Here is an 18,406-nt window from a genome sequence, read left to right on the forward strand (position 1 = left end):
GGAACTTGTTAGACATTCACATTGTTTGGTCTTACCGCAAACCTACTGAATCAGGTAGGTTAGAGCTGCCTGCAATCAGGTGTTAGCAATTTTAGTGTTTTAACAAATCCTCTGAGAGATTTTAATACGTCAAAGATTGAGAACAACTGGCTTAGACTAACCTTTAGTTGGGGGTCTAGAGTGAGCTACCCAGTCCTGGACAGGGGTCTAGAGAGAGCTACACAGTAACAGTGCAGAGGTCTGACAGCAAGGAAGGGCAAAAGGGAAGGATCTCCATAGATTGGTGATCATCTTGACACAGTAGGCCAGGGTGGGACCTAGGAATAAGAATTTTTAACTAACCAACATACTCTCTTAGAGTGTTGTCCACACTCTAAGGGAAGAATGACGTATTAGGATTACTGTCAAGTTGATTAGGAGAGAGATTTTAGAATCTTCATCTCCTGACAGGAGTCAGCAAACTGTGTCTTGTGGGCATATTGGGCCCACTGCCTGGTTTATGTAGCTGATCAGCTTAGATTTTTAAATGATTGAAAAAATCAACAGAATGCTATTTTGACACGTGAAAATTATGGGAAATTCGACTTTCAGTATCTATAAATAAAGTTTATAGGAACACAGCCGTACTTATTATTTATCGTCGGTGATAACTTTGGGGCTGCAGAGGCAGAGTTGAGTAGTTATGACAGAGACTATGTGGCCACAAAGCCTGTATGTTTACTAGCTGGCCCTTATAGAAAAGGCTTGCCAACCCCGAACTATAAGAGTAATTTGCTAAATACTACACTCCCCAGCCCTCTGGGATAGATTACTCGAATAGGTGGTGGGCTGGACGATAACAGCAAAAGTGAATAATGAAGTATGTTAGTTCAAGAATACCTGCCCCTTAGAATTATGGCAACTTTGCTTGAAGTAGTATTACTTTAATGAGATTTGTAATTAGAATAAAGCTTTATATAGCAAGGTCAGTTACTAGAGCCTGTGATTATAATTTTCTTTCTTTTTTCTGTCAACTGTTGGTGAATTCTCAAGGTAAACCTTTTTGTATAACCCTATCACTGAAAATATTCTAAAACCTACCTTAAAACAGTACATCAATGAGAGAAAACCTTTGTTATGACTTGTAGTGCCCCAGGGTGGTTATTTTGAATCCTGCCAACTATTGTGCAATGGTGAAGATGCTGAAAGTGAACTCTTCCTAAAACATATCTTTGAAAGCTGTTTGGCTTTAATGAGAAAGAAGCACATATCAAATTTGGTATAGATTTAAGACAGGAAATATCTGATTATTTAAGGGTTGAGAGAATCAAACAGCTGACTTGTTTTTAGACTTACTTTTGTTAAATGCAAATAAGACTTGCCTTGTTTGCCACATCATGTTTATGTATATTAGCCCAAGTTCACATAAGATTCTGTTGTCAAAGAGAGATGAAAATGTTCACTTCTAGAAATAAAAGTGAGCTGATCAGATCATCACGGTGCCCCAGGTCAGTTCAGTAGCCAAAGCCCCAGATCTCCGACTCTCTGAGACATTGTTCCATAGTTTTTTGAAGTCCTCCTTGCCACCAAGCTACAGAATGTGTCATATTCTACCAGGGGGTATTTATCTGTTAAAAATGATTTTGGTGTTTGAAGTAATCAAATGTGAGTTCTGTTTTGATAGAAACTGTTAAATACATGTTGTTTTCTCAAGTACAAGAGAGGTAATCTCTATGTAGCTATATAATCCGTATAATGTAGATTTCTTTTTTTAAGGTTATACGTTGGCTCTTCAAAGACATTCCCGTCATCAGAGAAATCCCTGAGCCCTTTGCAGTGGTGTAGACATGTCCTAGATAATCCGACTCCGGAGATGGAAGCAGCAAGGCGTTCCCTGTGCTTTAGACTGGAGCAAGGTAACCGCGAACCCGTACACCTGCATCCTCAAACTCCTGCCACTGTCCACTCTGTTTTGTTGCTGGTTTTGGAATAGACACTTAATTGAAAAACTTTACCCTAAGGTGCAGCTGTTGCATGTGATTCACTTCATATGTTTACACATCAGGGTTTCTCGGTATAGAATATATTTAGATTTGTGCTTGTTTTTAGCCAGATTTTCAGCTTCTTTTAGTGTTGTAGGAATACATATTATTTTTCTATTTTTTTCTTTCTGTTTATGAATGTACCAGTACATAAAATGGGCCAGTCTTACATTCTCTGGGGATGGTTACAAGGTTGTGTCGCTGAATTCCAACATAGTAAACTGGGATTCCACTGGGACCTGGGCACTGACCTTTTGCCTTCCCTAAATGTTTATTTGGATGTATAACTGGAAGTCCTAACCTTTACAAACTAGGAGATAATCTTCATATTGTATGTAACATTTAATTATGGAGCCCAACATAAGTTTAAGTAAAAAAAAAAAAATAATTAGGATAGTTGTAGCAGGGGGAAAAAAAAAGCAAAAGGAATGAGTAGTACTCAGCTCCTTGCTATTTTGGTAAAGTAGACTAGTACTTAAGGCTGTAATCATTTAGGCTTTTGCTTGTTTCTTAACCTCTTGGTATCGGTTTCATTATCTAGGTACACTTTACTCCATGGATCACTCGCATCCAAATCACACTTGAGCTCGAAAATGGGGTTAAGGGTTAACCTTAACCCTCCAGATTAAAGAATCAGGGTAGCTGGGAGTAGGGCTAAGGGAATCTGCATTGGCAAGGTCACCAGTGTGATTCTTATGCACACTGAGGTTTGAGAACACTGCCTATGAAACTCTTCAAGGATAATGAATGCTTATCAAATACTTGGACATGATAAGACAAAGTATAATAGGTACCATTTCTCGAGCTCTTAATTCTGACAGTCAGAACATTAAGTTCTTGACATTTTTCACTGTGTTCTAACTGCTCATCTGAGGTAGGTACTACACTCACTTTTAGAGGTGAGAAAAGTGAAGTTTAGAGAAGTTGAGAGGATTATGAGGGCAGAGTGGTCCTTGGGAGCAGAGCCAGGGCCTGGGTCTCCCTGACACCAGAGACTGTCCTTAACCAGTATTCCATCCTGCTTTATTGACACAGTCAACAGTAAATATGAACAGAAATCTGTTTTAAATATGTGGGGAAGGCCAAACTAAAAATTAGCATGTTTTATTAGCATTTTAACTAAAATGAAATAAGTGATGTAGTAATAGCAAGTTGAAGAGTGGAGTAGGAACAGAGGCATACTAGGGTTAAAACTTTGGTGACAGATGCATGTCTAAGAGGACAGCCATCTCAGAGCCAAGACTCTGGTCCTGTTTCTGGGCCCATTTCCCTGAGTGGCCCTAAGCAGACCGTTATTTTCTCTTTCAAAGGTTGTGTAGGCCATCCCTAAGTTTTCTTCTTCAAATACCTCTGATTCAAGGACTTTTTATATGTATATTTTTATATATGAATTTTGCTCAATTTCATTTGAAATAAAATAAAAATAAAATTCAAGTGGAATTAGAGTCCTTTAGTTCAAGGGTCAACAATATGAAAGGGATCAGATAGTAAATATTTTAGGCTTTGTGGGCCATCCAATCTCTGCCATCACTAGAAAGCAGCCATAGATGCAAACATTAATAAACAAGGCCGTGTTCCAGTAAATCTTTATCTGTGGACAGAGATTTGAATTTCATGTGACTTTTTTTTTCATGTGTCAAGAAATATATTCCTATTTTTAATTTTGGTTTTTACCTTTTTTTGAAAATGGTTAAAATATTCATAGTTGGTGGGTATTATAAAAACAGGGGCAGGTTGGATTTGGGCCACTCAGGTCATAGGTTTGCTGACCCCTGCTTTATAGTTCATTTGCACACAAGGTAGATCTACATACAAGGTTGGTTTAAAAAATAGAGGAGAGGCTATGTTAATTTAACGCAATGTAACATAACGTAATTTAAAAATAATCATAGTTGGTGGTTGCTTTTGAGATTCTAGACTAAGTGCCTAATTTTCCTTTCATTGGCAAGGGGCTAAAGCAAAACTGTGAGGTCATGAGGACATGAATTGCAGTTTTATTCATAGTGTAATTTATTTAAATTTAATATAAAAGAGTTTGAGCAGAGAACTAGCTTTTCAAATTCAAATTAGTCTTTTACTAAATTTGTATATAAATCTAAATCCTCTTTTGCTGTGAGGCTAAATGCTTTTGTTCCAAAGATCCATAATCCCATTATGAGATAAGAAGTAATGGATTAGAATAGGTTGTTCAATGGGTGAAAAAAATTTTTTTGAAACTTAACATGTTTTATAAAGCAGTGCATCTATAGTTTAGCAAGCATTAGTCTTACAGACATTATAAGGAAAAGGGCAAATTCCTACCCCATTGTCTCATGCCCATTTTATTACCCAGATGCAGTTACTTAACAAAAACTATTTGTTCTGGTTTTGTTTGTCTACCCTCCCTTTTTAAATTCCAGGCTTGTATGGCTATTGCCTGAGTTATCAATTTTAGTCATTACCGGTTGGCTTTCTACTTTGGGTGGTGAAGGTTTCATTTTTAACTTCCTCCCCCCACTATACTTTTTCTCCGCATAGTCCGTCATGTAGCTTTTTACCAATTTTAGGATACATCAGTATGGATTATGATAGCAAGACTCACATCGAAGCCATGCAGTATTTTATCATTATGTTTCTTTTTTCATTTAACTATGCTTTTCCTTGAGTTAATTGTAAAAAGACATTTTTCTTGATCCTTGTCATTAATTTACCCTTAGACTCTCCAAATGAAACATCCTCAGTATGGTCAGTCATAGACACCCACCAAGGGTTTTTATTTATTTAGTTTAACCATTCCTCCTGGTAGTGCCTTCTGTTCTTACTGCAGTCTTACCTTGTTCTCTGTAGGCCTGTGCGCAGCTGTCATGGTGGGGCTTCCTTTTTGCTCTCATCCTAGGAATTCCGCATCCTGTCTTCTTCATTGTATCGCTCGTGTCCTAAATGCAGAGACTTCCTTTTCCTTATTCCCTAGTTTAGCAGAATACATTCTCCTGTTGCTTTTTGTGGGGAGTAGAAGTGGAAAGAGGATATGTGGGAGGTCAGTGGTGAGAACGTCATATGTCTGAAAATGTCTTTATCGTACCTTTGCTCTTACACTTGATTGTTCTTCGGGCTACATGTAGAATTCTAGTTTAGAAACCATTTCCAGCAGAGTTTAGAAGGCAGTGTTGCATTATATTTTAGCTTGAGGATTGCTGTTGAAATCCTGTACCATTCTCATTTTTGATCTTTCTGCGTAAAATACACTGGATATTTTAGAATCTTTTCTTCCTGGTATTTTGAAATTGCATTTGTGTGTGTGTGTGTGTGTGTGTGTTAGACAGTGGGTACTTCCAGCCTGGAAACTTTAGCTCTGCAAAATTTCATGCATTATTTCTTTGTAATCACCCCTCCCCTCCAGTTCTCTCTATTCTTTCTTTCTAGGTACTCCTTTTAGTCAGATGCTGAATTTCCTGGATTGATGTTCACATTTTATATTTTTCTCTTCTTTTGTTTATTCTTGATTTTTTTTTGAACATTCTGCTTTCTTGGAGATTAAAAAACTCGTCTGCTAAACTCTTGCTGCATATTTATTAAGTACCTGCTATGTGTCAGGAACCATGGTAGGTAGCGAGGATCCAGCAGTAACCAAAACAGTCCCTGCCCTCATTGAGTTTACCATGTAGTTTGCAAACTTTCACTTAATCCTTCTGTTTTTTGTAAGATACCCTTGTATGTGTGAGATATCTTAAATCTAGCAGCTTTCTGCTTCAGTTTAAGTGATGAAATCTGTCTTTGGTAAAGCACGAGAGGAGCAGCTGCTTGGGCTGGGGAGGGAGCCCAAGGGTTTTGGTACTCTTCCCATAGACTTTGCAGCAGTCATCTTGTGTTCGTTTCACCATAGAACTCCCTACCCTCTGTGGTGCCTGTACCATCAGTTTCAGAGCTTTTCCAGGTCTTTGTTCACCTATTCCCACTGTGGACCCTCAGAGCAGAGAATATGAAAACCCAACTGGGTCCATCACCTAATGTTTATCTGTTTTTTCATTTCTAAATAAAATGACTCTTCTTAGTCTGATAGTATCTCCTCTCCTGTTTTGATATTCCATGTAGGTTTAGAAGGCCTGAGTTAGCTGTCATTCTAGTGTGGTTTTGTAGAAATGAGAGAAGAAATCATAGTTAGTCCTCTATAGCAAAGAATTCTTACTGGATTCCAGTTAAACTGGATTCTTTGTCAGTGACAGCTAATTAACTGGTATCAGTTAATTACAGTTTTTTTTGGTTTTTTTTTGCGGTACGCGGGCCTCCCACTGCCGTGGCCTCTCCCGCCGCGGAGCACAAGCTCCGGACGCGCAGGCCCAGTGGCCACGGCCCACGGGCCCAGACGCCCCACGGCACGCAGGATCCCCCCGGACCGGGGCATGAACCCGCGCCCCCTGCATCGGCAGGCGGACCCCCAACCACTGCGCCACCAGGGAAGCCCCTAATTACAGTTTTAACTTAAAGTTTATTCATTATATAGCATAAATGTTTAATTGGAATAATGTGTGTCACGTATTTTAGAAGTTTCAAGTAACTCCCTAATAAAGCATTTTCTTTTTGTTTAGACTTCATTTCTCTGGAACAATCAGCATCTTCAAGTAACAGACATCATTGAGCATTTTCTTTGAGACCAGGGTTGTGTCTTCATTTGAATATAAATTGCCCAAGGACAGGGACTTTTTTTTGTTGATCACACCAGCTGCAGAAGGGAACCTGACATGTATTAGACACTGTTGCTAAAATAAATGAATTTTTGTTTAATTCTTTATGAACCCAATGTCACAATTACTACTGTTATAATTTCAGTTTTGCTTTTGAATATTTCAAGATGGGGTGAAGTCTTTGCACCACTTTCCTTACCAGCCATCTCTTTCTTTCAGAAGAAAGACTGGCGTCACTTGAAGTATCACCTTGCAGCATTGCTTTTCCATTCACAAGCATGTTTACTTTAAAATAATTGGTTTTTACTTACCTTACTGCATTTTGTTGCAAAATGATTAGTGGTTGTACATGCTTCTCCCAGCCATTCCCCCACCCAAGACTGTTCAGTTAGACCATCCACTGCCATGAAAAGGAGCAGTTAGAGATGAGCTTTGAAGAAAGGTAAAGTTATCCTCTCTGTCTCTTTCTCTCTCTCTCTCTCTTTTACCAAGGGATAGGTAAATGTTCTTTAACGTTAGCCTGCAACTTCAGATAAGATGCTGCTTATTAGAGAACAAGTATTTTAGATATTTGGTTTTTATTTCCTGACCCTGATATTTTGGGGAAGAAAATTGCTCAGCAATTAAAGATGAATTCCCTGAGAACATGTGAAGAGGGCCATAGTTATGAGGAGCCAGAGTCTGTCTAGTGGGTGGGCCTTATGTCCCCTTGGGCCCCTTGGTCTTACATCTCTTCTTTCTCATTCCCTCTTGTACCCTAGGAACTTAGCCTGTGCTATTTTCTCAGTTGCAAATTAGCTGTCTTCTCTGCTTAAGGCCCACACATCCCCGAGCACATCTGAGTAAGGGTTTGTCAACCTCTGTTTCTGCAGGTACACGGAGTAGCATTTCTCTTAGAATTGTCTCTAATTGTGTAGTTGCTAACGAGCTCGTTTGGATTATAACTTCTTGAAGGGCCTAACTCTCTTCTTGTTGCCTACCTTCTCGATTTGGGAGGGTCCTCTAATAACCTTCATTCATATCTGACAACTTTGTGACCCTGGTTCTAGATTACAAAACTTGGTAGATTTTGGGAGAATATATGGGAGGTGTTCAAGTCTTGCCTTGAGGTTGTGAGAACAGGCTTATTAAGATCCTGCCCTTTGAAGAAGGTTTGTTTTTCTGAAGAAAATGATGGAAAAGAAATGTTTTATATGATTTAATTTTATAGGGAGTGAGCACCCACATTATGACTGCTTGTAAGATATTGCTAAAAGAAAACCTTTGTTGTCACAGCTATAATTTTGCTAATTGGTTAAGTGCACTCAAAATACAATAGGATAATTATTTTTGGCGTAGGGTATATATATTACAGATGATCAATATGTATCCAATACTCTTAAATTCTCATAGGGAATATAAATTGACTTTAATTAAAATATTAACTAATATTTTAACTGAATATTAATTAAATTAATTGCAACTTTATTGTGGCTCCTGAAACTTATTTTTCCCTTTTCCAAACTGGTCTTACTATTCAAATTGTATAATTTGTAAAGTCTTATGTATCAAGTAGTCAGCAAGGCAAGTTACTTAAGCTTTCTCAGCCTCTTCTACATTTACGTTTATTTTATAGAGTTGCTATAAGGGGTTAAATAAAGATGTTTGTGAAGGAGACATAATAAAGGCTTAAATATTCAGTCTCTTTCCTAATATATTGGAATAACATAAATGACTTTTTTGGATAATGTACAGAAAGTAATGATAGAAATAAAATAACTAATTGCTGAAAGTTAAATCTTTCAGTACTTCTAAATCTACAATCTATTCGTATAAAATTCAGAAAGCCTAAACTAATATTTCCTCTTTTTCTTGGTTGGTTTTTCCGTTTTGAAAATGCTCCTAACAATGTTTGTTATGTTACATTTGGAAGCACCCTGTTTTGTGAACATCTTTTAATTGAATTTTTAACATGTGTATCCCTTTTTTTCACATAGATTAAGCATCTGAGGCTAGGGGGACCTGTACCTCAGTTTCCTTTTGAATTGCCAGTGCTTATTACTAAGTTTTAAGCTCTGAATGGTTGGTTTCTGTGATGTATTAATTTGAGTACATTTAAATTCCTTAGAGCAAAGAAACTAATTGAACATTTGGTGTTGTAAATGGCATCCGGTTAGCCAAAGCCACACACAAAATAATTATGTAGTCATATTCATTACAGTGTTAGCTCTGAGGATAGAGATTTGAGTCTGTTTCGTTCCCTGCTGTCACCCTCCCAGTGCCTGGAATGTCACCTGGTAGGCGTTAAATGCTGATAGTTGAATGAATGTATTTGGAGGAAAGGTTTTTTTTTTTAGTTAATTAATTTATTCTTTTTGGCTGTGTTGGGTCTTCATTTCTGTGCGAGGGCTTTCTCTAGTTGTGGCAAGCGGGGGCCACTCTTCATCGCGGTGCGCGGGCCTCTCACTGTCGCGGCCTCTCTTGTTGCGGAGCACAGGCTCCAGGTGCGCAGGCTCAGTAGTTGTGGCTCACGGGCCCAGTTGCTCCACGGCATGTGGGATCTTCCCAGACCAGGGCTCGAACCTGTGTCCCCTGCATTGGCAGGCAGATTCTCAACCACTGCGCCACCAAGGAAGCCCCATGGGGGAAGGGTTTTTGATCTAGTTAGATCTAGTGCCTCAGCCCTACTTGACTCTGTGGTTAAGAGCACATCACTTGTTTCCAATGTCTTGCTTATGAGTGGGGACGTTTAACAAATTTCACAGGGCTGTTACAAAGATTTCAGGAAATGCTGAATGTGAAATTAGTCTGAAAAACGTGAAGTGTCATGTAAATACAGGGACACGTTCCTAATACAAAGTTCTTTATTCAGAGATTGAACCCCCAAAAATACAGGGAATCCTCTTAGTTCGGCTATTTATAGAAAGCGAAGAGTTTTTTTTTCTTTGGGGGAGTGGGTCTGTTTTCTCTCCCTATAAATAAAGATACTTGGTAGAGTTAGGGATCTCAAATTGAAGTTTTATGAGTGTAGTTTATTCAAGAATAGTAGAAAATTCAAGAGGACCTCTGTGGTCTGTTCTTTTTCTCCTGCTTCTTCTCGGATCTATATGTATTAATATTTCATTTCTGACATGCTTTTCTTTCTTCTTCCCCACTTCCTCCACCCCTTTAGAATGTAAATAACAAATACCCATAGAACTTTCATGGGTAGCATTAACTCACATGATATTCTAAATTGGAATAAGGCTAATCTAGACTCTTTTGTTAAGTCCTTGTCATGAGGCTGGGATGTTAGATAACCAAATAATGATCCAAAAGCTTATCTAAGTAATTTGAAACACCCAATATGTGGCTCAGTTAATTTGGGGCCAGTTAATAAAAGCTTATCTTGCCTTAAGATTCTTGAATGTCCATAACTATTGAATCAGGACAGGTCACATTTGAGGAGTGTGGGTATAGTTTGCACCAATAGTGTAGCCCTGCACACTTAGCTATCTTGGGTCATGTTTCCCTGGGACCATCTCTCATTTCCTCTGGGATTATATACTAAGCAAATGTGAATAGCTATTACCTCTTAGCTGAGTTTTTCTCTTATCTTCATATGACACCAGTTCCCATTCTTGTCTCAGTTGTTATGATGGAGTGTTTCTCTCTAAATTTAGCCAATGAAGAAGAAAGTTGTCGACTAACCCAGGGCTCTGAAGGTGGCCTTTTTCGTTTGCAAAAGCCACACAGATTGAACTGAGACATCAAGAAGCTTATCGAGTGTCTTGTCTCCTGGAGCCTGCCCAGTCTCTCCTTGCGGGGCCCAAGATGCTATCTCCGCCAGCTCGTGTTTCCAGTCTTGAGGTGCTCTGTCACATTTGGAACACAAAATTAAAACTTAGTCTGTGCGGTTCATTTTAGGTAAGCTCTGTAAAGGATTCCCTTTCTCATTGGAAAAGTAATCTGGAATCACACTGAAATTTTTGTGCAGAAACAGGGTTTCTTGACATTTGCTGTTATCTCTGTGCGCTGGAAGTTGAAGATGCATCACGTCTGTGTGCTTCCGTCACATCCTTGCTTTGCTCTCAGGCTCCGAATAGCATCAGTGTATTTGCTTCATTATTAGGAATGGTGTTGAGTACAGTAAAGTAACACATAATTAGGGACTGTGTTCCCATGAAATTCACAGTTTCTATACCATTATAGCCAACAAACATAGACATGTATTTGCCAGATATTCCTAAACAATTGTCCTTTCCTTTCTTTTGCCAATTATGCATGTGTTTCTATTTGTTTTTTCTTTTGCATTTCCACCATGATTAGAAAGGTGTTTATCAAAATAAGCAATAACTTATGACAGTGCATAATGTTTGTTATAATGAACACATAATTGACATGCTATTTTGTTACCCACCCCAATGAGAAGAAATGATAGAGATTCTCCCAAAGCAGTTGTTTCCTGCTTTCACACTACTCTGATGATTGATTACACTTGCCTTTATGGCAGTAAAATTTTATTTTGGTAGGCGCTCATACCTGTTTCTTGGGACCTCTACCAAACAGTCAATTTCTGCAAGAATTTGTAGACAACCTTTCCTGAGACACTGGGCCTTGACCAGAGAGATGATTCAGATGCTAAACCATGAAGTAAATGTGTATTGAGCACTTGCTAGCGCTCAGTGCTAAGGACTAAGGGTACAGTGGCAAGATGAACTCAGCATCTGGCCTTTGGAGCAAGCAGTCTAGTACAGGGAACAGATGACACAGATGGCAGCTCTTGTTCTTTTTTCTTCCTTTCCCTTATAACAAGCATGATGATGTTCATGGATCTGAGTCTGAGGCGTATGGCCAGGAAATGCTTTCCTGAGGATGTGACATATTGAAGAGTCAGCAAAAGTTCAGCAGGTAACTCTGTAGCAGAGGAGGGCAGGGGAGCAGCTCAGACCATAGGAGCAGCATGTGGAAAGACCCTGAGGTGGGAGGAGACTTGTGAAGTGAGACGAACTGGCAGACCACTGGCAGGGAGAAAACCTGAACTGAGTGATTCTAAAGGAAACTAGAGTTAAGGACTCTGGACTTTCTATTGAGATGGTTGGGAAACCTTTGAATAGTTTTAAGCAAAGGAGTGACATGACTTTGGACAGGAAAGCTACAGGGTATTATCTGAATTGTCTTACAAGACTGACCCTTTTTTGAAATCTGGCAAAATTTGTAGAGTTGAAATAGTGATTTTAGAAATTCTTTGGGATGTTGCAGTTGGGCTTTAGCATTTTTTAGGATGATTCTTTAACTTAGTTAGACTTGGAAATGTTTTCTCCTGCTTCTCTCATTAATATCCTGAATTTCTTGCGTGACCACCTATGGGAAGCAGTAGTTTAAAATGTGGCCAAACTTCATGGTGCTTAATTTACTTTGAAAATATAAGGCTTTGATAGTCTCATTTATTTATAATACATGGAGCTTTATACTTTTATATAATGACAAGTTTCACGTGTTTGAATTTCGGAGCTCTTGTCATTTTGTACCTGTGAGTTTAATATTTTTCCACTTGTAAGATATATTTCAGTGAACGGGGTGTGTGTGTAAAAGTATCAATTTTTGAAATTCAGGTTTTAGTGTGCGTGCCTTTGTATTCATATACGTGTATATATATGCACATGCAGTGTAATCGTGTGTGATTTTCCATTTTCATAGCATTTTTAAATAAGGAAAGTGGGATCAGGAAAAGGATACTCCAGCAGTAGGAGTTGCTGGCATGTGCTAAAGATGATGACTGCAAGTGGTGGGGATGTCTAATCTTCAGGGTCAAACCAGATACCTATTTTTATTTTTTTTTATTTTAATTTTAATTTTTTTTAATTTTTTTGTGGTACGCGGGCCTCTCACTGTTGTGGCCTCTCCCGTTGCGCAGAGCACAGGCTCCGGACGCGCAGGCTCAGTGGCCATGGCTCACGGGCCCAGCCGCTCCGCGGCATGTGGGATCTTCCCGGACCGGGGCACGAACCCGTGTCCCCTGCATTGGCAGGCGGACTCTCAACCACTGCGCCACCAGGGAAGCCCCCAGATACCTATTTTTAAAGACGGCAGAGAGATCTGATTGAGAAGCAGAGCTCGAGGTGACTTCAGGTGTCCACATTAGACTGAGCAGAGGGTGGGAGGAGTATTAGATGAACTTCGGAAGCCTGCTACCTTCCACCCCTAAGATAGAGCCCTCCTTCCTTTGTGCTGTTGGGATCTCAGCCACTCTACTGCTGCATGTCCAGGCATGTATGGAGAACTTGCTTATGAAATAATTCACCTGTTTACATACTGTCTGTTGTTAGTTTCCTTAGAGGCCTGTTGGGGTAATACCTACACTGGTGCAAAAGAAACTCACGCCAGTTACCTGTATTCAGATGAACTTAGCCTTTATTCATAAATACGAACCAGCAACCAAGTCTCACTTGCTTTTTGAGAAAACTAATAGCATGAACAAAATAAAAAGGTCAGCTGACTTTGTAGGAAAGAAGTAACTAGGGGAATAGAGAGCTCAGTGTGCTCAGATTCAAGAGAGCAGTAATACAATTTTAAAACAAGAACAGATTGCTAGGAAGAGCAGTAGTCAAATTATTACTACTTTTAGTCATTTTTAATTTCTTGGAAGTACTGAAATAAAAATGGACAGGGCTAAGAACCAAGCTGCTTATCTGAATTAGACAAAGGAATTGCCCCAAAAGAGAGAAAATTGAGAGAAGTTAGGGCACTTGGAGGACAGATCTGCAACCTCTAATCTTTAAGTTTTAGAAGCTGGAACAGATAGTTGAGAGGAAGAAAGAATCAGTTAATTACGGAAGATCTCTTTGAGCTGAAGAAAGACACGCCCTCAGCATGAACTGGGATAGATGAAAAGAGACCTACACCTAGACATCCTGGTTTAATTCAGATTTTCCAGGGCTTAGGATAATATCCTAAAAATGTTCAAAGGAAGAAATAGGTTATCTACAACAGTAACAGACCTCAGATATTTCATAAGTAATATTGGATGCTAGATGGGCAATATTGTCTTTAAAGTTTTGAGGGGAAGCTATTTTCAAACTGTGATTTCATACCCAGGCAAATAGTAAATTGTGGAGACAAGTGGGAGAGGGTTTTGGATCTGCAAAGATTTAGAAAATTTTACTTTATGCACCCTAGTTTAATGGCGGGAAAAGTACCAGGAGAGAGATCCATGAGATGTACAAACCCTAGGTCACCAAGATGACCTAGGAGAAACCAAGAAAGATACAATAAGAAAGTGATTTGACTCTGAGGGCTTACGGTGTCCTTCCCCTAGTTGTTGGGGTCTAGTGCCAGTTACTTTTCTTGGCTGCTGTCCTTTCACAATGCTCAGTTCTCCAGTTAATTGTACTTACTACACCAAAACACTGAAATGCCACGTTTATGTGGCTTGACATCCAGTGATCACCTTAAAGCTTGTCCGAAGCACAGCTAATGCACAGAACGAAAATACAATAAACCTTGACAGTGTCCAGATAGAACCGTCAAACCGAGGTGGAAGGTACGAGAGGGTGAGCATGCACGAAATGTCTAACCTTTTCACCACGGGGAGTCAGGTACCAACAAGCTGGTGCTGGTTTGTCTACTTAAAGTCGCGCTTTTATACAAATCATATAATTGTCCCCAAATTCCAAAGCAAAACTCCTGCCAAATGGATCTGGTTGTTATAACCTTTATGTATATTTGAATGTTCTTCTACACGCAGGTATTTTAATAAAATCATGGAAGTGGTTAGTTTTAGGGCCAAAAAGTTTTTGCTTTGTCAAAGCTCCGTTATTTATATTGATATGTTTACTTTCTACTACCACTCAAGACTGGTAGGTCAGAGGCCTTTTCTGCCACTGGAATGTAGGCCACACACATTGTGTCCCTTACTGGCAGAAGAGTACCCTAGCCCAGGAGATGCTAAAAGGAAGGATGGTTCAAATTCCATTTCCATCACTCTTCTATTCAGGAGCTTCTAGTGCTTTCTGTTAGCCTACTGGGCTTGGATTCTTACCACACTGTACATGTTCAAGGGCAGGGAGACTCTTATTGGTGATCTAGTCTGTCCTTAGAGTTCGCTGGGGGGAACCCACTATATTCAAAGGTTAAGATCGTCTAGCCTGTTTCTTCATAGAATTGGATTCTGCTGCATCTTCCTTCTCTCATTATTGCCGTGTAGAACGTGGAAGTTGTTCCAGCCGGCTGTCACGGCTTGCGTTGTGGCTGTAGTCTAACTTGAGAGCAGCCGTCTGCAATCCGCATGACAACATCGCATGGTTGACAGATTCTTAGGTCACTCTTTTCCCTTGTTCTTTGCAGGTTACATTATTACTTTCACATGGGCCCTCCTCTCACATTCTGTGGCCATTTTCACTGTCCTTAAATTTGATGTAAGCCATAGCAGTCAGGCCCAAGGGAGAAATGACTTCTGTACAAGGGAATTTTTAAACATGCCTTTGAAGTCTAATTACTACTGAAGTTAGATTTATTTTTAACCTCCCCTGTTAATTGCAGATGGGAAGTCTGATGACGATGGTGACTTGTGAAGTCATAGAGGTCACTCCAGTCCTGGATAACACTGGATTTGGTCCATGTGTGCCTAAAGCTGACAGCTTATCTTCAGTTTTGACCAGTGATTAAGTGGAAACAAGTGGACAGTCCACAGAATTTCCCTTCCCAAGTCTCATTTTCCAGCTTTACTTTTAGACCATTGTCCTGGTTAGAGAAGACCTGAGAAGGATCCAGTAGTAGCTGGGAGAGAAGAGCATTCGGCGTGTGGTCTCGGGACTGGTTAGGGTCTGAGGAGTAGAAAAGGTCTAGTGCCTTACTCATGATGATGAGATACTTCAACCAGCTAGATTACTTTAACGATGAAATTCAGATCAAGAATAATTATAAAACTCTGATCCCTGTGGAATAAATGTTATCAAGTAACACTCCTTCGTGGTGAAATTTTGTAACTCTCATTGAACAAATATTAAACATTTATATGCCAATCATTGAGGGTATACACCATCTTTCAAACCTAATATATTAAACTTAATCCTAATGTTGAAAGTGACTTTCTTGATTAGCTCTAGGTATTATTTATATGAGTAAATGAACTGTTTTATTAGATGTTTTTTGAAGGTGGTATGTAAGTCATGTTTTTATAAATTATTACATTTTGAATATAACTGGAAGTTTAAATACTGAGTATCTACAGTGTTCCGGGATCACAGGTGTATATGTATCATATATATATATATATATATATATATAAAACATATAATTTTAAATCATTACATTTGTCATTGTAGGTTGAATGGACTGAACCTGTGGGAAAAGATTCAAATTAACTTAGTAGGTTTTTCTAGCTGTAATTTGAAGATTGAGAGACTTGGGGGTGATGACTAACTTATTCTGATTAAATAGCCCCTAAGAGGGCTTCCCTGGTGGTGCAGTGGTTGAGAGTCCACCTGCCAATGCAGGGGACGCAGGTTCGTGTCCCGGTCCGGGAAGATCCCACATGCCGCGGAGCGGCTGGGCCTGTGAGCCATGGCCGCTGAGCATGCGCGTCTGGAGCCTGTGCTCCGCGATGGGAGAGGCCGCAGCAGTGAGAGGCCCGCGTACTGCAAAAAAAAAAAAAAAAAAAAGCCCCTAAGAATACCAGTTACACCAATTAAGGCCCTCATCTGCTAGTTCTTTAGCCTTTCTCCTTATATCAGTCCACTGGCATGTGCATAATAGTTGAATCCTCTTTACTTTTTGTATGTCTGGAAAGAGCAGTATGACCACCTGTTTCAGAGCAGTAGAAGGACCTCCTAGATCCCATATGCTTATTTATCAGGCCGGGGAGAGCTGTGGAGAAATTAATGCTGCTCAGGTTCACCCAGTAAAAATAGTGGATCAGATAAGCTGCAAACCATATGTTACTACTTCAGGGGGCTGGTGCGGGTTGGAGCCAAGTCAGCAGTGCTTATTACTTCCTGTGAACTTACTCCAGAAAGCCTTTACCTCAGTCTGTGCAGTCAGAGTTTGTAAGAGTGAACCAATAAAATACTGTCTTTCCTAGGGTTCTTAATTCCCCCGTTTAAGCTTAGTCCAAGCACTTCTGTAGGCTGTAGGTATGTAAAGCTGTAATATAATCACCTAGGAAGTTTATTCTGGAGAGGATGGTTTGTGAAAATGGAGTTCTTCCTGCCCCGGTGGTTTGTGGGCTTAGAGCAAAATGCTGTGGTCTGGATACAGCTTCCTGCCAACATAAGGAGAACAGAAAGTATTAAAAGAGCTGATGTCGCCTGTCCTTGGCTGATCCTAAACCACTCTGTACCTGGTGTTAGTGAAGGGCCACGTAGTTGAATTCCTCTAATTGTTTGGCTTGGAACTGAGGCCTGCCTACCTGTTGTATAAAAGAAAGAATAAAAGCGGAAGGATTGAATGATTGTTAATCTCTCCTTGCTTCCTTTTCCTTTGCTTTCCGGGACTCTGTGGTAAAGAACATCATTGTTTAAGACTCAGAGATATGACTTAGAAGCTTGTGGTTTTGAAGAAACCATATTTCTTAAAAATGTGTCATTTGGGACGTTTGTTTCCTCTGAGATAGCCTTTGGGTAAATAAGTGAGAACTGTTGACCCATCCTGGTCAAACTGTTGAAAGTTCAAGGTTCAGTACTTTGCTTCTGAGTTGCTAACAGCTGAGGAAAGATTAAGCCTGTGAAATTGTCTAGATGAGCTAGAACGTAAAAAGCATGCCCATCATTTTGAGAAGGCAGGTTAAACGGCCTGAGTATTAGGAAGAGTGGAAGAGCGGATCATTTCTGCACTCTCTTTTCTCCCACCTAGCTTCCAGAACATTTTCCCTCAGAATTTAGAAGACGTTTTTGCCCCAACTTGCTGTAACTTTTCACTAGTTTTCCTTAAAAAATGCTTTGTAGTTTGTGAATACATGGTGTAAACTTTTGTCTTATACTCGCCACAGCCCTGCTTATTACCCTCTGACAAACATACCTTCTCTTCCGATGAGAACACCGCAACACAAGGATGTTACATTGATCTGCTCCAGATCTGAGAACTAGCATGTGGCAGGATGGAGACTGGAACGTTGGTGTCCAATGTCTTTTTAGTCTTTTGTTGGTCTTTATTACAGTATGTTATGAAAAGTGACAGTAGAGAAGAATGCTATTGGCTATCGTTGTTATGTCTTAACCCTTGACATACCGTTGCAATAGAATCCTGTGCATTTATCAGAGGGAATATTACAAAACCTGTATGTATAGTAGTCTAAGGGTTGGCAAGTTATGGCCATACCTGGCCTTCTGCCTGTTCTTATATGGCCTCTTTCACATTTTTAAACGGTTGAAAAAAATTAAAAGAACAGTAATATTTCATGACCCATAATTTCTATGATATTCAGCTCTTGGTATATATATAAATAAAGTTTTGTTGGGGCATAGCCATATTCATTCATGCAGGTATTGTCTGTGGTTGCTTTAATGCTGTGATGGCAGAGTTGGCGGAGTTGAGTGGTGGCAGCAGAGACCATATGACAGCAAAGCCTAAAATGTTTACTGCCTGGCCCTTTACAGAAAATGTTTGCCAACTCTTGTGTTGGCCTGTTGCTGTGACTTTCATCTCTGACTTTCATAGGCATTGAATACAGCCACCTAGCCCTTCCAGACCCACATCTAACTCTTCTTACCAAGATCTTACCCTAGATCTCTAAAATTCCCCAGTGGCAAATAACCTTCAATCACTAGG

The 18,406-nt window shown here is 39.7% G+C and overlaps 1 protein-coding gene across 1 annotated transcript in view; it reads left to right on the forward strand.

Moving 5' to 3' along the window:
* The window catches only part of SLAIN1 (SLAIN motif family member 1), a gene marked incomplete at its 5' end in the record, with an annotated part of 60,023 nt that overhangs the window by 12,616 nt on the left and 29,001 nt on the right, over nucleotides 1-18,406 (forward strand). Inside the window, one exon of the mRNA XM_082859214.1 lies at nucleotides 1,756-1,895. Within this exon, the coding sequence (XP_082715340.1) occupies nucleotides 1,756-1,895 (140 nt within the window). The remainder of the gene's footprint in view (nucleotides 1-1,755; nucleotides 1,896-18,406) is intronic.

The sequence above is a fragment of the Leucopleurus acutus genome (genome assembly GCF_964270905.1).
Source record: "Leucopleurus acutus genome assembly, chromosome: 18".
Taxonomy (NCBI): Eukaryota; Metazoa; Chordata; class Mammalia; order Artiodactyla; family Delphinidae; genus Leucopleurus; species Leucopleurus acutus.